This window comes from Cuculus canorus, chromosome 4, assembly GCF_017976375.1.
Source record: "Cuculus canorus isolate bCucCan1 chromosome 4, bCucCan1.pri, whole genome shotgun sequence".
NCBI lineage: Eukaryota > Metazoa > Chordata > Aves > Cuculiformes > Cuculidae > Cuculus > Cuculus canorus.
The window spans coordinates 772,574-794,378 of record NC_071404.1 but is presented as its reverse complement, the minus strand read 5'-3'; the positions used below and the strand labels follow the sequence as shown (position 1 = coordinate 794,378).

Below are 21,805 nucleotides of genomic sequence, written 5' to 3'. Positions count from 1 at the left end.
TCCTGGTGGGGTCAGACCTGGAGAAGGGGTCTCCTTTGGAATGCCGGGCTTGGGAATTTGTATGCGGAGGAAGCGGCCCCTTCGGGATGAGGTGAAGGATTAAAGCGGCTGTAGGACGGTCAGGATGAGTTCTCGCTCATCCATGTCCAGCTCACCTCTCAGGGCGAGGCCTTCCAAGTATTTCCGTTCATTCAACGGAGTCGTCGGTGGAGGATGGATTGGGTCACGGAAGAGGGATGGGATGGGATCCAGAGGGATGAGAGGATGGGGATGGGATGACGTGAGGTAAGGTGGGGTATCCCTGGTGGGACGGGATCGGACCCAGAGCGATGGGGTGGGGTGGGATGATGGGATGGGATGATGGGATGGGATGGGATGGGATGATGGGATGGGATGGTACCTAGAGGGATGGGATGATGGGACAGGATCATGTCCAGAGGGATGGGATGGGATGGTGCTGTGCCCAGAGGAATTGGGTGGAATGGGATGGTGCCCAGAGGGATGGGATGGTGGGATGGCTCCTTCTCTTCTCTTCCTCTTCCTTTTCCTCTTCCTCTTCCTCTTCTCTTCTCTTCTCTTCTCTTCTCTTCTCTTCTCTTCTCTTCTCTTCTCTTCTCTTCTCTTCTCTTCTCTTCTCTTCTCTTCTCTTCCTCTTCCTCTTCCTCTCCCTCTCCCTCTCCCTCTCCCTCTCCCTCTCCCTCTCCCTCTCCCTCTCCCTCTCCCTCTCCCTCTTCTCTCCCTCTTCTCTCCCTCTTCTCTCCCTCTCCCTCTCCTCTTCCTTCTCTCTTCTCTTCATGGAATGGGTTGGAAGGCACTTTAGAGCCCACCCAGTCCCACCCCTGCCATGGACAGGGACACCTCCCACCGGATCAGGGACTCCGAGTCCCATCCAACCTGGCCTGGAACCCCTCCAGAGATGGGATCTGAAGGTTCTGGTTGATGTCAAGTTACAATCATGGAACCAGAAGATGGTTTGGGTTGGAAGGGACCTGAAAGCCCATCCAGTTCCCATGGGCAGGGACACCTCCCACTGGATCCGGTTGCTCCAAGCCCCATCCAACCTGGCCTTCAACACCTCCAGGGATGGGAGCTGGAAGTTCTGGTTGACATCAAGTTAGAACCATGGAATGGTTTGAGTTGGAATGGACCTCAGAGCACCTCCAGGGCTGGGGCACCTTCACGCCTTGGAACTCCACGTGGTTCCACCTGGAGTTCCTTCTTACCCCCAAAGCTCAGCCACGACTCCACAAGCTCGGAGTGTTTCTATTTCACACAAACCCTCAATTCCATCACCACCACCACCACCACGAAGGTCCCCTGAGGCCCACGTTAGAAGACGTGGGTGTAGAAGACATGGACGTTGCTGGCTTGGTCCAAGGGCAGCTCTTGGCCCACCTTCCTGGCGCCCAAACGGGCGGCGCCGAGCGCCGAGGAGCCTCTCAGCTTCAGGAGGCTGAAGCGGGTGAAGATGCCACCAGGCACCTTGTCCCGTGCCTCCTCCAGGACGCGGAGGAATCCTGGTGGGAACAGACGGAGGGTCCCTCCCAGTCCCCTCCAGTCCCCACTGAGGACCCTCCAGTCACCCCCAGTCCCTCCAGTTGTCCCAGTCCCCCTACGTCCCCCCCAGTGACACATAGGGTTGGGTTTTGAGGACCTCCAGGACCTCCTTGTCCCCCCAGTTCCTCCCAGTGACACATAGGATTGGGTTTTGAGGACCTCCTTGTCCCCCCAGTCTCCCCAGTCCCTCCCAGTTCCCCCCATTGACATATAGGGTTGGGTTTTGAGGACCTTCTTGTCCCCCGAGTCTCCCCAGTCCCCCCAGTTCCCCCCCAGTGACACGTAGGGTTGGGTTTTGAGGACCTCCAGGACCTCTTTGTCCCCCCAGTTCCTCCCAGTCCCCCCCAGTGACACATAGGGTTGGGTTTTGAGGGCCTCCTTGTTCCCCCAGTCCCACCCAGTCCCTCCCAGTTCCCCCCAGTAACACGTAGGGTTGGGTTTTGAGGGCCTCCAGGACCTCTTTGTCCCCCCAGTCCCTCCCAGTCCCCCACCAGTGACACATAGTGTTGGGTTTTGAGGACCTCCTTGTCCCCCCAGTCTCCCCAGTCCCTCCCAGTTCCTCCCCAGTGACACGTAGGGTTGGGTTTTGAGGACCTCCAGGACCTCCTTGTCCCCCCAGTTCCTCCCAGTCCCTCCCAGTCCCCCACCAGTGACACATAGGGTTGGGTTTTGAGGACCTCCTTGTCCCCCCAGTCCCTCCCAGTCCCTCCCAGTCCCCCACCAGTGACACATAGGGTTGGGTTTTGAGGACCTCCTTGTCCCCCCAGTCCCACCCAGTCCCTCCCAGTTCCCCCCAGTAACACGTAGGGTTGGGTTTTGAGGGCCTCCTTGTTCCCCCAGTCTCTCCCAGTCCCTCCCAGTTTCCCCCAGTAACACGTAGGGTTGGGTTTTGAGGGCCTCCAGGACCTCTTTGTCCCCCCAGTCCCTCCCAGTTCCCCCCAGTGACACATAGTGTTGGGTTTTGAGGACCTCCTTGTCCCCCCAGTCTCCCCAGTCCCTCCCAGTTCCTCCCCAGTGACACGTAGGGTTGGGTTTTGAGGACCTCCAGGACCTCCTTGTCCCCCCAGTTCCTCCCAGTCCCTCCCAGTCCCCCACCAGTGACACATAGGGTTGGGTTTTGAGGACCTCTTTGTCCCCCCAGTCCCTCCCAGTCCCTCCCAGTTCCCCCCCAGTGACACATAGGGTTGGGTTTTGAGGGCCTCCTTGTCCCCCCAGTCCCTCCCAGTCCCTCCCAGTCCCCCCCAGTCCCTCCCAGTCCCTCCCAGTCCCCCCCAGTCCCTCCCAGTCCCTCCCAGTCCCCCCAGTCCCCCCAGTCCCCACACTCACCCCCCTGCAGGCGCTCCCAGCTCTTCCAGACGGAGCCCACGCAGACGATGGGCAGCCCCAGGTCCCCCAGGAAGAGGCTCTGGGGGGGACGCTGGGCTCAGGGGGGGTCCCCGGCACCCCCCTGTCCCCCCCTGTCCCCCCCTGTCCCCACTCACCGGGTGCGCTCGGGGCAGCACCGCCCCCACCTGCCGCCCCAGCTCCGCACCCGCCCGGCCCAAGAGGTGACAGCAGAGCGCGTCCCCCGCCCGGGCGCCTGCAGCGGGGTGCGACGGGGACCCCCAGTTCCCACCAGTCCCTCCCAGTCCCCACCAGTTGCCCCCAGTCACCCCCAGCCTCCCCATTCCTCTCCACTCCCCCCCAGTCCCTCCCAGTCCTGCCCAGTCCTCCCAGTCACCCTCAGTCTCCCCATTCCTCCCCAGTCCCTCCCAGTCCCCACCAGTTGCCCCAAGTCACCCCCAGTCTCCCCATTCCTCTCCAGTCCCTCCAGTTCCCCCCAGTCCCCACCAGTTACCCCGAGTCACCCCCAGTCTCCCCATTCCTCCCCAGTTCCCCCCAGTCCCTCCCAGTCCCCACCAGTTACCCCGAGTCACCCCCAGTCTCCCATTCCTCTCCATTCCCCCCAGTTCCCACCAGTCCCTCCCAGTCCCCACCAGTTACCCTGAGTCACCGCCAGTCTCCCCATTCCTCTCCAGTCCCTCCCAGTCCCCACCAGTTACCCCAAGTCACCCCCAGTCCCTCCCAGTCCCCACCAGTTACCCTGAGTCACCCCCAGTTTCCCCATTCCTCCCCAGTTCCCCCCAGTCCCTCCCAGTCCCCACCAGTTACCCTGAGTCACCCCCAGTTTCCCCATTCCTCTCCAGTTCCCACCAGTCCCTCCCAGTTCCCCCCAGTTGCCCTGAGTCACCCCCAGTCTCCCCATTCCTCTCCAGTCCCCCCCAGTCCCTCCCAGTCCTGCCCAGTCCTCCCAGTCACCCCCAGTCTCCCCATGCCTCTCCAGTCCCTCCAGTTCCCCCCAGTCCCCACCAGTTACCCTGAGTCACCCCCAGTCTCCCCATTTCTCCCCAGTTCCCCCAGTCCCTCCCAGTCCCCACCAGTTGCCCTGAGTCACCCCCAGTCTCCCATTCCTCCCCAGTCCCCCCAGTTCCCCCCAGTCCCTCCCAGTCCCCACCAGTTACCCCGAGTCACCCCCAGTCTCCCCATTCCTCTCCAGTCCCCCCAGTTCCCCCCAGTCCCTCCCAGTCCCCACCAGTTACCCTGAGTCACCCCCAGTCTCCCCATTCCTCCCCAGTCCCCCCAGTTCCCACCAGTTGCCCTGAGTCACCCCCAGTCTCCCCATTCCTCCCCAGTCCCTCCCAGTCCGCACCAGTTGCCCCGAGTCACCCCCAGTCTCCCCATTCCTCTCCAGTCCCCCCAGTCCCTCCCAGTTCCCCCAAGTCACCTCAAGTCACCCCAGTCTCCCCAGTCCCTCCCAGTTGCCCCCAGTCACCCCTCTCCCCATTCCCCCCGAGTCCCCCCAGTCACTCCCAGTCCCCTCCAGTGGCCCCCAGTCCTCCCAGTCACCCCATTTCCCCCCCACTCCCCGCCCCCTCCACCTCCCCACTGTGCCCCCAGTCCGTCCCAGTCCGTCCCAGTCCGTCCCAGTCCGCCCCAGTCCGTCCCAGTCCGTCCCAGTCCCCGCACCCTCCGCCAGCCGCCGGCAGAACCCGGCGAACTTGGCCTTCTCGAAGGAGCGGTAGAGGTGGGGCAGAAGCTCCAACCGGTCCGAGACCTGCGGGGACCACGGGGACCTCCTGGGACCCCAACGACCACCCCGAAGCCCCCCCAGACCCCACCACCCACCCTGGAGCTCCTCAGACCCCATCCATCATCCCAAAGATCCCCCAGACCCCACCACCCACCCTGGAGCTCCTCAGACCCCATCCATCATCCCAAAGATCCCCCAGACCTCACCACCCACCCTGGAGCTCCTCAGACCCCATCCATCATCCCAAAGCCCCCCCAGACCCCACCACCCACCCTGGAGCTCCTCAGACCCCATCCATCATCCCAAAGATCCCCCAGACCCCACCACCCACCCTGGAGCTCCTCAGACCCCATCCATCATCCTGAACCCCCCCCAGACCCCACCACCCATCCTGGAGCTCCTCAGACCCCACCACCCACTCTGGAGCTCCTCAGACCCCACCACCCATTCTGGAGCTCCTCAGACCCCATCCATCATCCCAAAGCCCCCCCAGACCCCACCACCCACCCTGGAGCTCCTCAGACCCCATCCATCATCCTGAACCCCCCCCAGACCCCACCAGCCATCCTGGAGCTCCTCAGATCCCACCCATCATCCCAAAGCCCCCCCAGACCCCACCACCCACCCTGGAGCTCCTCAGACCCCACCCATCATCCCAAAGCCCCCCCAGACCCCACCACTCACCCTGGAGCTCCTCAGACCCCACCACCCACCCTGGAGCTCCTCAGACCCCATCCATCATCCCAAAGCCCCCCCAGACCCCACCACCCACTCTGGAGCTCCTCAGACCCCATCCATCATCCCAAAGCCCCTCCAGACCCCACCACCCACCCTGGAGCTCCTCAGATCCCATCCATCATCCCAAAGCTCCCCCAGACCCCACCATCCACCCTGGAGCTCCTCAGACCCCATCCATCATCCCAAAGCCCCCCCAGATCCCACCACCCATCCTAAAGCCCTCCCCTAGACCCCACCACCCATCCCAAAGCCCCCTTAGATCCCACCACCCATCCTAAAGCCCTCCCCTAGATCCCACCACCCATCCCAAAGCCCCCCCAGACCCCACCACCCATCCTGGAGCTCCTCAGACCCCATCCATCATCCCAAAGCCCCCCCAGACCCCACCACCCATCCCAAAGCCCCCTTAGACCCCACCACCCATCCCAAAGCCCCCTTAGATCCCACCACCCATCCCAAAGCCCCCCCAGACCCCACCACCCATCCCAAAGCCCCCTTAGACCCCACCACCCATCCCAAAGCCCCCCCAGAAGCACCTGAAAGTAGTCCATCATGGCCTTCTTGACGTAGCCGATGTCGTGAGGTGGCACCTCCAGGTTGTCCATGCAGTCAAACACGGTCTTCACGGCCTGGTGGGCGATCCAATACGCTGCCGAGGGACCACGGCACTGGTTGGAGCCCACCTTGGTGTCTTCCCGTCGCCCACCACCACCTGAGGACCTCACCTGAGCCTTCGTCCCCCATCATGTGTCCCCATCCACCGCAGCCCCACTCCGAGCCATCGGGGTTGAGGAGTTTGCAGTTGGATCCGGTGCCCGCGATGAGGACAATGCCACCTGCGGGGACAGGGGACCACGGGCTGGGGTGGAAGGGACCTCCAAGGTCCATCCACTTCCACCTCTTGCCACGGGCAGGGACATCTCCCTCTGGATCTGGTTGCTCCAAGCCTCATCCAACCTGGTCTGGAACCCCTCCAGAGATGGGATCTGGAGGTCGTGGTTGACATCAACTTCAAACCATGGAATCATGGAATGGTTTGGGTTGGAAGGGACCTCAAAGGTCATGGAGTTCCAACTCCTGGGACACCTCCTGCTGGCCCAGGTTGCTCCAAGCTCATCAGGAAAGAGTGGTGAAGCCCTGGCAGATGCTGCCCAGTGGTGGAACCTCCATCCCTGGTGGCTTCAAAGCCCACGTAGACGTGGCGCTTGGGGCACACGGTTTGGTGGCCACAGTGGAGATGCGTTGATGGTCGATCTGGTTGAGCTTTGGAGAACTTTTCCAACCTTGACGCTTCCATCATTCCATGACCCAACCTGACCTTCAACACCTCCAGAGATGGGACATCCACACGACCTCTCTGGGCAACCTGCACCAGGGTCTCCTCACCCTTCCGGTGAAGAACTCCCTCTTGATATCCCACCTCAAAGTCCCCTCTTGCAGAGGTTGGAGCTGGTGGATGAGGAGGGACGCGTGGAGACCCCTTCCCACCGTGTGATGTCCCCCATCGCCATCTCCTACCGTGGTTGGTGGCGGTGGCCATGGCCCCGAGGGCGTCGTTGGTGATGCAGAAGCTCTGGCTGAGGTGGGGGTAGCGGCGCGAGAGCTCCTCCGTCAAAGTCCTGATGGCGTCCGCTTGGTCACCTCCGCTCAGGGACAACCCCTGCCCCGAGACGCTTGGTGTCACCTCCAGGTGGGAGGTGGTGGAGTTTTGGTGGAGCTTCGGTGGGGGTTGAGGCTCACCAGGGAGCGGAGGGGGACGCGGGGGTCGGCGCCGGCTCTGCTCTTGGCGTCGCTCACCATGCGCTCGATCCTCTCCAGGCATCGCTCGGCGCCGATCAGCTGAGGACACGGGGACATCAAAGCCACCCCTGCGGCCCTGGAGCCATCCCTGGTGGCACCGGAAGCTTCACCGACCCTAACGTCCCACCAACTTCTCTGGTGGCTTCAGCCCAAACAGGTAAGAGAACCAGGAGAAGCGGGGATGACCGGGACTGCCCGGAAGGACCAGGACAACATGGGACAACCCATGGAACCAGGGCCTCCTTAGGACAACCGGGACCATCTGGAAGAACCAGGACCACCTGGAAGAACCAGGGCCTCCTAGGACAACCGGGACCATCTGGAAGAATCAGGACAACATGGGACAACCAGATCTGTCTGGGACAACCAGGACCACCTGGAAGAACCAGGACAACACAGAAGAACCAGGGACCACCTGGAAGAACCAGGGCCCCCTAGGACAACCGGGACCATCTGGAAGAACCATGACTTCCTAGAACAACCAGGACTGTCTGCAAGAACCAGGACCATCTGGAAGAACCAGGATGTCCTAGGACAACCAGGACCATCTGGAAGAACCAGGACAACATGGGACAACCTGGACCACCTGGAAGAACCAGGGACTCCTAGGACAACCGGGACCATCTGGAAGAACCAGGAAAACATGGGACAACCGGGACCACCTGGAAGAACCAGGGACTCCTAGGACAACCGGGACCATCTGGAAGAACCAGGACAACATGGGACAACCAGGACCACCTGGAAGAACCAGGACAACATGGGACAACCAGATCTATCTGGGAGAACCAGGACAACATGAGACAACCGTGAACATCTGGAAGAACCAGGAAAACACGGGACAACCTGGACTGCCTGGAAGAACGAGGACAATATGGGACAATCAGGACCACCTGGAAGAACCAGGGCCTCCTAGGACCATCTGCAAGAACCAGGATGTCCTAGGACAACCAGGACCACCTGGAAGAACCAGGACAACATGGGACAACCAGGACCACCTGGAAGAACCAGGGCCTCCTAGGACAACCGGGACTCTCTGGAAGAACCATGACAACACAGAAGAACCAGGGACCACCTGGAAGAACCAGGGACTTGTAGGACAACCGGGACCATCTGGAAGAACCATGACTTCCTAGGACAACCAGGACCATCTGGAAGAACCAGGATGTCCTAGGACAACCGGGACCATCTGGAAGAACCAGGAAAACATGGGACAACCAGGACCACCTGGAAGAACCCAGGCCTCCTAGGACAACAAGGACCACCCAGAAGAACCAGGACAACATGGGACAACCTGGACTGCCTGGAAGAACGAGGACAATATGGGACAATCAGGACCACCTGGAAGAACCAGGACCTCTAAGGCCAACCAGGACCATTTGGAAGAACCATGAAAACATGGGACAACTGGGACCATCTGGAAGAACCAGGACAACACGGAAGAACCAGGACCACCTGGAAGAACCAGGGCCTCCTTGGACAACTGGGACCTTCTGGAAGAACCAGGACACCACGGGACAACCTGGACCACCTGGAAGAACCAGGACCACCTGTCCCCGTGTCTCCCTGTCCCCATCTCCATGTCCCCGTCCCCTCCATCCCGGTGTCCCCCCGTGTCCCCTCACCCAGTGGTTGGTGCTGGGTCCTTCGCTCTCGGCCAGGACGCGGCCGTCCTCGCTCAGCAGCACCACGCGGGAGTGGGTACCCCCCCTGGGGACAATGGGGACACTGGGGAGGGGACACGGGGACACGGACCCCCCACCATGGGGACAGGGACCCCAACTATGGGGACTGGGACCCCCCAACCATGGGGACAACGGGGAGGGGGACAGGGGGACAGGGACCCCCCAACCATGGGGACACGGACCCCAACTATGGGGACACTGGGGAGGGGACACGGGGACACGGACCCCCAACTATGGGGATAATGGGGAGGGGGACACGGGGACAGGGACCCCAACTATGGGGACAGGGAACCCCCCAACTATGGGGACACTGGGGAGGGGGACATGGGGACAGGGACCCCAACTATGGGGACAATGGGGAGGGGACACGGCGACAGGGACCCCAACTATGGGGACAGGGACCCCCCAACTATGGGGACACTGGGGAGGGGACACGGGGACAGGGACCCCCCAACCATGAGGACACGGACCCCAACTATGGGGACTGGGACCCCCCAACCATGGGGTCACTGGGGAGGGGGACAGGGGGACAGGGACCCCCCAACCATGGGGACACGGACCCCAACTATGGGGACACTGGGGAGGGGACACGGGGACACGGACCCCCAACTATGGGGATAATGGGGAGGGGGACACGGGGACAGGGACCCCAACTATGGGGACAGGGAACCCCCCAACTATGGGGACACTGGGGAGGGGGACATGGGGACAGGGACCCCAACTATGGGGACAATGGGGAGGGGACACGGCGACAGGGACCCCAACTATGGGGACAGGGACCCCCCAACTATGGGGACACTGGGGAGGGGACACGGGGACAGGGACCCCCAACCATGGGGACAGGGACCCCAACCATGGGGACAATGGGGAGGGGGAGAGGGGGACAGGGACCCCAACCATGGGGACAGGGACCCCCCAACTATGGGGACACTGGGGAGGGGACACGGGGACAGGGACCCCCAACCATGGGGACAATGGGGAGGGGGACAGGGGGACAGAGACCCCAACTATGGGGACAGGGACCCCCCAACCATGGGGACAATGGGGAGGGGACAGGGGGACAGGGACCCCCCAACCATGGGGACAATGGGGGGGGGACATGGGGACAGGGATGGGGACCCTGGGGGGGGGAATGGGGGGGACAGGGATGGGGACCCTGGGAGGGGACACGGGGACAGGGATGGGGACCCTGGGGGGGACATGGGGGGGACACGGGGACAGGGATGGGGACCCCGGGGGGGGAATGGGGGGGGACACGGGGACAGGGATGGGGACCCTGGGGGGGAATGGGGGGACACGGGGACAGGGATGGGGACCCTGGGGGGGGACACGGGGACAGGGATGGGGACAATGGGGGGGACACGGGGACAGGTGCCCCCTCACCCCTCGACGCCCCCGAACAGCGCTGCCATCACCGCCCCACCCCGAGGCCCCGCCCCCCCGGGAGTAAGCCCCGCCCCCTCGTGCCGCGCCACAGCCAACCAGCGACCCGGCTTCACCCTAAGCCACGCCCACAGCAGCGCCCCGGCCACGCCCCCGGGCTCACCCGGTGCTGCAGCCAATCAGAGGACAGGGCGGGCCCTAAGCCACGCCCCCACCCGCTCGCCCTCTGACCGCGCCGCGCCTTCCGGGTATGCCACCGCCCCCCCGCCGCGAGAAGACCAATCAGGAGCCAGCACTCGCCCCGAGCCACGCCCACAGCCGCGCCGCGGCCAATCAGGGTGAAGGGCCCGCCAACAAGCCCAGCCGCTGACGCCAAGCACCGCCCCTCTCACCGAGCCACGCCCACCAGCGGGATCCTAGCCAGTCCCCGCCTTTCACGACCCCAGACCACGCCCATCCGGGTGCGCCAGCCCCGCCCACTCAGGAGAAGCCGCGCCCGCTCACCGCGCGGCTAAGGGCGAGGCCACGCCCCCAAAGGCGTAGCCACGCCCCCTGCTGGCACTCACTGGGGCGCGCTCCGGGTCTTAGTGCCGACCCATCAAGGCGTAAAGACCCACAGCTGCCCCACAGCCGTCCCTAGAACCCCACGGGGACGGCTTTGGGGTCTCCTGGAAGGCCCTGAAGGTGTGTGGAGCCTCCCAGAACCCCACGGAGATGGGTTGAGGGTCTCCTAGAAGGCCATCCGTGGGGTGTGTGGGGCAGAAGAACCTCATCCATGGGATGGGTGAGGCAGGAGAACGCATCTATGGGGGCTGGGGGGGCAGGAGTTGGGGGGCAGGAGCTGAGGGGTGAGGGTTGGGGGGACTTGGTGGGGGGAAGTTGTGAGGCAGGAGCTGTTTGGGGGGCAGGAGCTGGGGGGCAAGGCTTGGGGGGGGAGGGTTGGGGGCAGGGGCTCTGGGGCGCGAGTTGGGGGGGAGCTGTGGGGCAGGAGCTGTTTAGGGGGCAGGAGCTGTGGGGCGAGTGTTGGGGGGGGGCTTGGAGGGCAGCAGTTGGGGGTCAGGAGCAGCACTGACTACCCCCCCCCCATCCCGCAGGGGGCGCTGTGTGCGCCCCCCCTCCCCCCCCCCCGCCAGCACTGGGTCCTCCCATCCCGCAGAGGGCACTGTGGCTCAGGGCGGCGCTGAGTCCTCCAGGCCGCAAGGGGCGCTGTGGGTGACGGCAGCGGCGCTCTACCCCGCGCGCCCTCGTCTCGCTGGTTCCGGCGCCGCGTGTTCGGCGGGAGGCGGCGGCGGCGGCGGCGGCGGCGGCGGCGGCGGCGGCGGCGGCGGCGCTCGGGCCGGTGTCGCCATGTGGTTCATCGCGGCTCTCAGCTGGCTCGCCCTCCTCATCCAGGTCGCTTTTGTCACCTTGGCCATCGGTGAGAGACGCTGCCCTGCGGGCGGGGACGGACTGGGGGGGCGGGGGGCGTCACTGAGGGCCCTGGAATTCGGGGGTCCCCTGGATGCCCCGTGTAGGCCCTGCGGTCCTGTGGGTGCCCCCGAGATTAGGGGGTCCCTGGGTGCCCCCTGAAGCCCCTGGGTGCCCCTGAGGCCCTGTGGGTGCCCCTGAGATTGGGGGGTCCCTGGGTGCCCCCTGAGGCCCTGTGGGTGCCCCCGAGATTAGGGGGTCCCTGGGTGTCCCCTAAGGCCCTGTGGGTGCCCCTGAGATTGGGGGGTCCCTGGGTGTCCCCTAAGGCCCTGTGGGTGCCCCTGAGATTGGGGGGTCCCTGGGTGTCCCCTAAGGCCCTGTGGGTGCCCCTGAGATTGGGGGGTCCCTGGGTGTCCCCTAAGGTCCTGTGGGTGCCCCTGAGATTGGGGGGTCCCTGGGTGTCCCCTAAGGCCCTGTGGGTACCCCTGAGATTGGGGGTCCCTGGGTGTCCCCTAAAGCCCCTGGTTGCCCCTGAGGCCCTGTGGGTGCCCCTGAGATTGGGGGGTCCCTGGGTGCCCCCTGAGGCCCTGTGGGTGTCCCCTGAGATTGGGGGGGGTCCCTGGGTGTCCCCTAAAGTCCCTGGGTGCCCCTGAGGCCATATGGGTGCCCCCGAGATTAGGGGGGTCCCTGGGTGCCCCCTAAAGCCCCTGGTTGCCCCTGTGGCCCTGTGGGTGCCTCCGAGATTGGGGGGGGTCCCTGGGTGTCCCCTGAGGCCCTGTGGGTGCCCCTGAGATTGGGGGGTCCGTGGGTGTCCCCTGAGGCCCTGTGGGTGCCCCCAAGATTTGAGGGGGTCCCTGGGTGTCCCCTGAGGCCCTGTGGGTGCCCCTGAGATTGGGGGTCCCTGGGTGTCCCCTGAGGCCCTGTGGGTGCCCCTGAGATTGGGGGGTCGCTGGGTGTCCCCTAAAGCCCCTGGGTGCCCCTGAGGCCCTGTGGGTGCCCCCGAGATTGGGGGGTCCCTGGGTGTCCCCGAAAGCCCCTGAGTGCCCCTGAGGCCCTGTGGGTGCCCCTGAGATTAGGGGGTCCCTGGGTGCCCCTGAGGCCCTGTGGGTGCCCCTGAGATTAGGGGGTCCCTGGGTGTCCCCTAAAGCCCCTGGGTGTCCCTGAGATTGGGGGGTCCCTGGGTGTCCCCTGAGGCCCTGTGGGTGCCCCCAAGATTTGAGGGGGTCCCTGGGTGTCCCCTAAGGCCCTGTGGGTGTCCCTGAGATTGGGGGGTCCCTGGGTGTCCCCTGAGGCCCTGTGGGTGCCCCCAAGATTTGAGGGGGTCCCTGGGTGTCCCCTAAGGCCCTGTGGGTGCCCCTGAGATTGGGGGTCCCTGGGTGCCCCTGAGTGCCCTTGAGGTTCTGGGGAGCCCCAAAGTTTGGGGGGGGTCCGCTGAGTACCCCAAAAGCCCCTGAGTGTCTCTGGGAGGCCCAGAGGTTGGGGGGTCCCAGAGAAGGGGGTTTTCTGGGTGCCCCAGAGATTGGGGTCCTTGCTGGCCTCGAACTGGGGGGTCCCATGGGTGCTGCTGAGTGACCCTGAATGCTCCTGAGGTTTTGGGAAGCCCCAGAGATTGGGGGTCCCCTGAGTGCCCCCCCCAAAAAGCCCCTGGGTGCTCCTGAGGTTCCCTGGATGCCCCAGAGATTGGGGGTCCCACGGGTGTCTCTGAGGTCCTGGGAAGCTCTGGGGGTTCCTGGATGCTCTGGAGTTTGGGGAGGGGGTCCTATAGGTACCCCAAAACCTCTGGGTGCCCTTGGGGTGCTGGGGAGCCCCAGATATTGGGGGGAGTCCTATGGGTGCTGCCTGAAGCTCTTGAGTATCCCTGAGGTGCTGTGGAAACCCCGGTGTTTGCGGGGTTCCTTGGACACCTGTAAAGCCCCCTGAGGTCCTGTGGGGTCCCCAGAAATTGGGGGGGTCCCTGGATGCTCCAGAGTTTGGGGTGGGGGTCCCATGGGTGCCCCTGAGTGACCCTGAGCGCTTCTGGGGAGCCCCAGAGATTGAGGATGTTCCCCTGGGTGCCCCTGAGGAACCTTGGGAACCCCTGAGATTAGGGGGGGTCCTGTGTGTCCCTGAGGTGCTGGGGAGCCCCCAAGATTGGGGGATCCCTGGATGCTCCAGAGTTTGGGGAGGGGGGGTCCCATGGGTGTCCCTGAGGTCCTGTGGGTGCCCCAAAGACTGGGGGGTTCCCATGGGTGGCCCTGGGGTTCCGGGTGTCCCTGAGTCCTGTGGGTGCCCCAAAGACTGGGGGGGGGTCCCATGGGTGCCCCAAGGCCCCCAGGTGTCCCTGAGGTGCTGTGGGTGCCCCAAAGACTGGAGGGTTCACTGGGTGCCCTTGGAGTTCTTTGGGGGGTCCCAAGGGTGCCCCTGAGGTCCTGTGGGTGCCCCAAAGACTGGGGGGGTTCCCATGGGTGCCCCAAGGCCCCTGGGTGTCCCTGAGTCCTGTGGGTGCCCCAAAGATTGGGGGGTTCCCAAGGGTGCCCCAAGGCCCCCGGGTGTCCCCGAGGTCCTGCAGGTGCCCCAAAGATTGGGGGGTTCCCATGGGTGCCCCGAGGCCCCCGGGTGTCCCTGAGGTGCTGTGGGTGCCCTAAAGACTGGAGGGGGGTCCCATGGGTGCCCCAAGGCCCCTGGGTGCCCCTGAGGTCCTGTGGGTGCCCCAAAGACTGGGAGGTTCCCATGGGTGCCCCAAGGCCCCCGGGTGTCCCTGAGTCCTGTGGGTGCCCCAAAGACTGGGAGGTTCCCATGGGTGCCCCAAGGCCCCTGGGTGTCCCCGAGTCCTGTAGGTGCCCCAAAGACTGGAGGGTACGCTGGGTGCCCTTGGAGTTCTTTGGGGGGTCCCAAGGGTGCCCCTGAGGTCCTGTGGGTGCCCCAAAGACTGGGGGGGGTTCCCATGGGTGCCCCAAGGCCTCCAGGTGTCCCTGAGGTGCTGTGGGTGCCCCAAAGACTGGGGGGTCCCATGGGTATCGTGGGGTTCTCTGGGTGCCTTTGGGGTTCTCTGGGTGCCCCAGGGATTCGGGGGGGTCCCATGGGTGTCCCTGAGTCCTGTGGGTGCCCCAAAGACTGGAGGGTTCTCTGGGTGCCCGAGGGATTTGGGGGGGTCCCATGGGTGCGCCTGAGGTCCTGTGGGTGCCCCAAAGACTGGGGGGGTTCCCAAGGGTGCCCCAAGGCCCCCGGGTGTCCCTGAGGTGCTGTGGGTGCCCCAAAGACTGGGGGGGTTCCCAAGGGTGCCCCAAGGCCCCCGGGTGTCCCTGAGGTGCTGTGGGTGCCCCAAAGACTGGAGGGTTCTCTGGGTGCCCTTGGGGTTCTCTGGGTGCCCCAGGGATTCAGGGGGGGTCCCATGGGTGCCCCTGAGGTCCTGTGGGTGCCCCAAAGACTGGGGGGGTCCCATGGGTGCCCCTGGGGTTCTCTGGGTGCCCCAGTGATTCGGGGGGGTCCCATGGGTGCCCCTGAGGTCCTGTGGGTGCCCCAAAGACTGGGGGGGTTCCCATGGGTGCCCCAAGGCCCCCGGGTGTCCCTGAGGTGCTGTGGGTGCCCCAAAGATTGGGGGGTTCCCATGGGTGCCCCAAGGGTGTCCCTGAGGTGCTGTGGGTGCCCCAAGGCCCGAGATGGGAGGTCTGTGCCGGTGTCTGCCGCGGTCGCTGCCGGCGGCGCGGCTGAGCCGGGCTTTTCTCCGGCAGCTGCCGGGCTCTACTACCTGGCGGAGCTGATCGAGGAGTACACGGTGGTCACCAGGAGGATCATCAAGTACATGATCTGGGTGAGTCCCCACACGGACCGCAACGGGCGGCTCCGTGCCGCGACCACGCCGGTGCCGTGGCATCTTGGCTCCAGATGGAAGAACAAACGCTTGGGAAGCTCCTGCTTCCCCAAAGCAGCTCCGGTTCCCGAGGAACCTGGATAAACCGGCAACGTTGTGGCCCTGCCTCACCGCTCTGGGGAAACTGAGGCCCAACCGTGGCGTTTCCCACCAGGAACCGGGTGGGATTCCTGCTTGGACCTTTCCCAAGGGGCCAGAGGGAGGTGGGTTGGGAAGCGTGGAGCTCTCGGAGCGCACTAAAAACCACGTCGATCCCCGTGGGATTCCTGCCGCGAGCAACTCTTGCCATTCTCTCTTCCAGTTCTCCTCAGCCGTGCTGGTGGGCCTCTACCTCTTCGAGCGGTTCCCCAGCGTCATGGTGGGCGTGGGGCTCTTCACCAACCTGGTCTACTTCGGTTTGCTGCGGACCTTCCCCTTCATCGTCCTCACCTCTCCCAACTTCATCCTCTCCTGCGGTGAGTGGGGCCTTCGCCATCCCGGGGGAGCCGAGGAGACCTCCTCCGGGCTCTGGGTGGCAGCAACGGCTTGGGTTTGGCTCTTCCAAGTCTCCGTGGCTTTCGGACTTTGAGCTTCGTGCTGTGGTTCTCGGACTTTGAGCACGGGAAGGACCTGGAGGTGTTGGAGCAGGTCCAGAGGAGGCCATGGAGGTGATGCGAGGGTTGGAGAATCTCCCATACGAAGCCAGGCTGAGAGAGTTGGGGCTGTTCAGGAGAAGAGAAGGCTCCGGGGAGACCTTGGAGCAGCTTCCAGGAGGGAAAGGGGCTCCAGGAAAGCTGGAGAGAGGCTCTGGATCAGGGAGGGCAGGACAGGATGAGGGGAACAGTTTTGGGCTGGAAGAGGGGACATTGAGATGAGATCTTGGGGAGAAACGTTCTCCTGGGAGGGTGGAGAGGCCCTGGAACAGAGCAGTGGTGGTGCCCCATCCCTGGAGGGGTTCCAGGCCGGGTTGGATGGTTCTTGGAGCCCCTGATCCCGTGGGAGATGTCTCTGGGCTGGAACTGGATGAGGCTTTGAGGTCCCTTCCCACCCAAACCAATCTGTAGTTCCATGATTCTACCTTGCTGTCATCCCATCCCTGGAGATCCCATCCCTGGAGGTGTTCCAGGCCAGGTTGGATGGGCCTTGAGGTTCAAGGGGTTGAACTGGATGGGCTTTGAGATTCCTTCCAACCCAAACTGATGGGCGTGAGGAGCTCTGCTGTCTTCTGAGCTTCAAGCACAGGGTTGTGGTGAAGGCTCTGATCTCTCCGAGTAGCTCCAATGGTTTCTTCACACCGCGAGTCCCCAATCTCCTGCGGATGACCTTAAACTTCTGCTCTGAGTAATTTGTGGGGACATCTTAAGTAGGTTCCCACCAGTGCGATTCCCACAGGCGTCATCTCTGGGATGGAGAAACCAATAAGGCATCATGGGACGTAGAATCATGGAATGGTTTGGGTTGGGAAGGACCTTAAAGCCCATCCAATTCCACCCCCTGTTATGGGCAGGGACATCTCCCACTGGATTGTTATGTTCCAATCCCCATCCAACCTGTCCATGAACACCTCCAGGGATGGAATCTGGGAGTTCTGGTTCGTTGCAAGTTAGGATCATGAAGAACCATGGAATGGTTTGACTTGGGAGAGACCTTAAAACCCATCCAGTTCCAAACCCTCTGGATCAGTCCTCCAATCTCATCCAGTCCAACCCCACCATACTCTGTCCCCAGGGGCCACGTCTACACGTTCTTTGAACCCTTCCAGTGATGGAGACTGGAAATGATGGAGAAGTGGAGCTATGAGAACCTCATGAAGGTCAAGCAGGCCAAGGGCAAGGTCCTACACCGGGGTTGGGGCAATCCATGGTTTCAATCCAGGCTGGGTGGAGAATGAATTGGGATCAGCCCTGAGGAGAAGGACGTGGGGTGCTGGGGGAGGAGAAGCTCCACAGGAGCCCCAACGTGCGCTCAGAGCCCAGAACCCCCCCGTGTCCTGGGCTGCACCCGGAGCAGCGTGGCCAGCAGGGAGGGATGGGATTCTGCCCCTCTGCTCCGCTCGGGGAGACCCACCTGGAGCCCTGGGTCCAGCGCTGGAGTCCTCAGCACAGGGAGGACATGGAGATGGTGGAGCGAGTTCAGAGGAGGCCACGGAGATGATCCAAGAGCTGGAGAACCTCCTGTGTGAGGCCAGGCTGGGAGAGTTGGGGTTGTTCAGGAGAAGAGAAGGCTCCAGGGAGACCTTAGAGCAGCTTCCAGGAGGGAAAGGGGCTTCAGGAGAGCTGGGGAGGGTCTTTTTACAAGGACCTGGAGTGATGGGATGAGGGGGAACGGCTTTGAACCAGAGAGGGAGAAGATTTAGACTGAACATAAAGAGGAATTTCTTCCTGCTGGAAGTGGGGAGGCCCTGGAATAGGTTGCCCAGAGCAGTGGTGGCTGCTCCATCCCTGGAGGGGTTCCAGGCCAGGTTGGATGGTTCTTGGAGCCATCCAAGCCATCTTGATCCAGTGGGAGATGTCTCTGGGCTGGAACTGGATGGGGCTTTGAGGTCCCTTCCCACCCAAACCAATCTGTAGTTCCATGATTCTACCTCGATGTCATCCCATCCCTGGAGATCCCATCCCTGGAGGTGTTCCAGGCCAGGTTGGATGGTTCTTGGAGCCCCTGATCCAGTGGGAGGTATCCCTGGGCTGGAACTGGATGGGGCTTTGAGGTCGCTTCCCACCCAAACCAATCTGTAGTTCCATGCTTCTACCTCGCTGTCATCCCATCCCTGGAGATCCCATCCCTGGAGGGGTTCCAGGCCAGGTTGGATGGGGCTTGGAGCAATTGCATCCAGTTGGAGGCATCCTTGCGACGGCAGGAGTGGAACTGGATGAGCTTTGAGGTCCCTTCCAACCCAACCCATTCCACGGTGCTCTTATTCCTCACCGGATGCCACCCCAGCGGGATTCTGGAAGCGAGCGTGGGATGCTCCGGCGTTGGCTGCCGTGGTCTCCGTTCCTGACTTTGCTCTGTTTCTCTTTCCCAGCGCTGGTGATTTTCAATCACTACTTAGCGTTCCAGTACTTTGCCGAGGAATATTACCAGTTCTCGGAGGTGAGAGACCTTGGGAAAGGAGGCGAGCCGTGCTCTTCCAGCCGCCGGGAGGGAGGGACGGACGGAGGGATGAAGGGAGGGAGAAGAAAAGGCCATTTTTTGCGGTCAGCGGCGAGACACGCGCGGGTTATTTTTTGCACGCCTTCCCCGGGGGATCCCGTGCTCGCTCCCTCGGAAGCAGCTTGCTTTTCCAAGCTTTTGGCCTTGGGGCAGAAGGAATAATGCATTTCCAGTATGGATTTTCGATCTGAAATGCTGAAAAATGAAGGAAAATACGAAACAGTGTGATTTTTTTTTTTCCAGCACTTTTAGCACTTCACCGCAGTCTTTTTTTCTCTTTCGGAATAACGGCTTCTCGTTATTTTCGCATCACCGCTTCTCCTGTCTCGCCGCCGTTGCTCCTCGGGGCGAGGATCCGCATTCCGAGGGCGTTTGGGTAGCTGCAAATGTAAAAAGCAAAGGAAAAAATCCCATTTTTTTTGGATCAGCTCAAGTTTTCCGGAGCTGGGGTGGGCGCAGGGCTTTTCCTGCTTGGCCGCGGGAGTCGCTGGGTGGATTTTACCCCCTGCTCAGCTTTGCACGGTGATGTGATCGCAGCTCCCGAGTGGTTCGGTTGGGATTTTCCCATTTCCAGGGGTTCAAGAGGAGCCACGGTGGTGCCTGCGGGTGCCGGCTCGGCGTGGGAATGGCCTCTGGGAATGTCGCAGCTCCGCTCTCACTGCTTCTCCCTCTCCGCACGCAGGTCCTCGCCTACTTCACCTTCTGCCTGTGGTTGATTCCCTTCGCTTTCTTCGTTTCCTTATCAGCTGGAGAGAACGTCCTGCCCTCCACCGTGCAGCCCGGAGGTGAGCATTCCCGAGGATTCCAACAGCTCCTCCAGGCGGCTTTCCAGCCGCTCTTCCACAAGCCTGGAGCTGCACAGGGTTCCAGCCATGGATCCAGCCTGGCCAGATCCCTATGGAGATCCTCCCTGCCCTCCATCCATGGATCCAACCTGGCCAGATCCCTCTGCAGATCCTCCCTGCCCTCCATCCATGGATCCAGCCTGGCCAGATCCCTCTGCAGATCCTCCATCCATGGATCCAGCCTGGCCAGATCCCTCTGCAGATCCTCCTGCCCTCCATCCATGGATCCAGCCTGGCCAGATCCCTCTGCAGATCCTCCCTGCCCTCCATCCATGGATCCAGCCTGGCCAGATCCCTCTGCAGATCCTCCCTGCCCTCCAGCCATGGATCCAGCCTGGCCAGATCCCTCTGGAGATCCTCCTGCCCTCCATCCATGGATCCAGCCTGGCCAGATCCCTCTGCAGATCCTCCTGCCCTCCATCCATGGATCCAGCCTGGCCGAGATCCTCCTGCCCTCCATCCATGGATCCAGCCTGGCCAGATCCCTCTGCAGATCCTCCATCCATGGATCCAACCTCAGCCCACCCCCAAGGGGATTTACCTCCTCTCCTCCCCTCTCCGGTCCATCCATCCCAGAGCTCCCAATCCAGCACTGATTTGTGGTTTTCATCTTTCTTCCCTTTCCTCTGCAGACGATGTGGTTTCCAACTACTTCACCAAAGGGAAGAGAGGCAAACGCTCCGGGATCCTCCTCATCTTCTCCTTCATCAAGGAGGCCATCCTGCCCAGCCGGCAGAAGATTTATTGAGCCCCGGATGCGGTGACGGAGCCGGACACCCCCGGACTGTGGGGAGGGCCGCGAGGCACCTCTGTCCCCTCGCCCGACCCTTCTTCTACGTCTCCCGAAGGGATTTTGCTAGGAATGCATAAACTCGGAAGCCACCAGAGGTGCCGGCAGCGCTGGGAAAGGCGCTCGGCGCAAGGCTTGTGCCTTTTCGCACCCATTCCCCGCCACGAGGGGATCTTTGGCTCCATCGGGAGCGCGAGGAGGCTCTTCCCGCCCGGCGTTCGTGGCGTTTTTTTTTTGGGAAGAGGGGGTGGAATCCGTTCCCTCGGAATGCGCCGGACAGGTTCGCACAGAGCCAAGAATTCAACCCAACCCAACCCAAGTGTCCCCATCGCGGCCGTTCCCGCTGGGAGCGGCGCTGGAGGATGCCGGCATCCGCACGCCTCGGGATGGCGGCGCGGCACCTCCTGACGGCCCCACCGCTGCCGGGAGGTGACCTGGAAGGGCTCGGCAGCGCCTTTTGGTTCATTTTAATGTTGGAAACCCCTGGGTTTCTCCTTTCTCTGTTGGTTTTTTTTTCTCCCTTGGGAAGAGCTTTCCCAGAGAGCGATTCTCCGCTGCTCCGTGCGGGTGTCTTCTCGGCGTTCCTGGAGCTGCTGAGCTCCCGGAGCGTCCTTCCTCTTCTAAAGAGGAGTTAATAATAGATGGTCCTATTGAGAAGGAGGCGAATCCTTTGTTCTTATTCCTTGGCATCCTAAAAAACTGGGGTTTTTCCGCCTTTTTTTGCTTCGTTGTCGGTTGCTCTCAGCCTGGGCAGTGCCGATCCTCCCGGTGCTCGCCCGGAGCCGAGGCCACGTGCGGTTGTAGTGGAGGAGCACCTGGATTTGGGTGTTTTTTTGAGGAGTTTCCAAGGAAAATGGTTCATTTGATGGCCTGGAAGTGCGGTTTCTGTCCAATAAAGGCTGTAGATGGAGTTTGCCGGATGGGAGAGGCCGAGGCGGAGCCGTCCCGCTGGGTTGAGGCCGTGGAGAAGGATGTGGCCGCGCATCTTGTGGAGCGCGGAGGCACAAAGAGAGCGGTTGGGAGACGTGGATGGTAGAATCAGGGAGGGGGTTGGGAGAAGCCTTCAAGGCCATCCAGTTCCAATCCATGGGCAGGGACACCTCCCACTGGATCAGGGGCTCCAAACCCCATCCAACCTGGCCTGGAACCCCTCCAGGGATGGGGCAGCCACCACTGCTCTGTTCCAGGGTCTCCCCACCTTCCCAGGAGAACATTTCTCGCCAAGATCTCATCTCAATCTCCCCTCTTACAGTTCCAAACCGTTCCCCTCGTCCTGTCTCTGCCCTCCCTGATCCAGAGCCCCTTCCCAGCTTTCCTGCAGCCCCTTTCCCTACTGGAAGCTGCTCCAAGGTCTCCTCAGAGCCTTCTCTTCTCCTGAACAACCCCAACTCTCAGCCTCTTCATACAGGAGGTTCTCCAGCCCTTGGATCATCTCCGTGGCCTCCTCTGGACTTGCTCCAACACCTCCAGGTCCTTCTTACGTTAAGGACTCCAGAGCTGGACCCAGGACTCCAGGTGGGTCTCCCCGAGCGGAGCAGAGGGGCAGAATTC

The 21,805-nt window shown here is 62.7% G+C and overlaps 2 protein-coding genes across 4 annotated transcripts; one reads left to right on the top strand and one right to left on the bottom strand.

Moving 5' to 3' along the window:
* Nucleotides 1-1,252: 1,252 nt before the first annotated feature.
* Nucleotides 1,253-10,278, bottom strand: NAGK (N-acetylglucosamine kinase). Of its 2 annotated transcripts, XM_054065951.1 has the most exons (10): nt 10,231-10,278; nt 8,788-8,872; nt 7,106-7,204; nt 6,884-7,025; nt 6,091-6,201; nt 5,902-6,014; nt 4,564-4,651; nt 3,039-3,136; nt 2,884-2,962; nt 1,253-1,517 (listed from the first exon to the last, which is right to left on the bottom strand). In XM_054065951.1, the coding sequence occupies exons 1-10, from the start codon at nt 10,257-10,259 to the stop codon at nt 1,330-1,332; spliced, it is 1,032 nt and encodes a 343-aa protein (XP_053921926.1). In that variant the 5' UTR covers nt 10,260-10,278; the 3' UTR covers nt 1,253-1,329. The 2 variants fall into 2 exon arrangements, with proteins under 2 accessions (XP_053921926.1, XP_053921927.1); XM_054065952.1 differs by lacking the exon at nt 10,231-10,278 and having other exon boundaries at nt 7,106-7,307; nt 8,788-8,871.
* Nucleotides 10,279-10,786: 508 nt separating this feature from the next.
* Nucleotides 10,787-21,166, top strand: TEX261 (testis expressed 261). Of its 2 annotated transcripts, none has more exons than XM_054065955.1 (7): nt 10,787-10,914; nt 11,387-11,647; nt 15,348-15,427; nt 15,789-15,942; nt 18,492-18,559; nt 19,302-19,404; nt 20,097-21,166. In XM_054065955.1, the coding sequence occupies exons 2-7, from the start codon at nt 11,578-11,580 to the stop codon at nt 20,210-20,212; spliced, it is 591 nt and encodes a 196-aa protein (XP_053921930.1). In that variant the 5' UTR covers nt 10,787-10,914; nt 11,387-11,577; the 3' UTR covers nt 20,213-21,166. The 2 variants fall into 2 exon arrangements, with proteins under 2 accessions (XP_053921930.1, XP_053921929.1); XM_054065954.1 differs by having other exon boundaries at nt 10,831-11,014.
* The last annotated feature ends 639 nt before the right edge of the window (nt 21,167-21,805 follow it).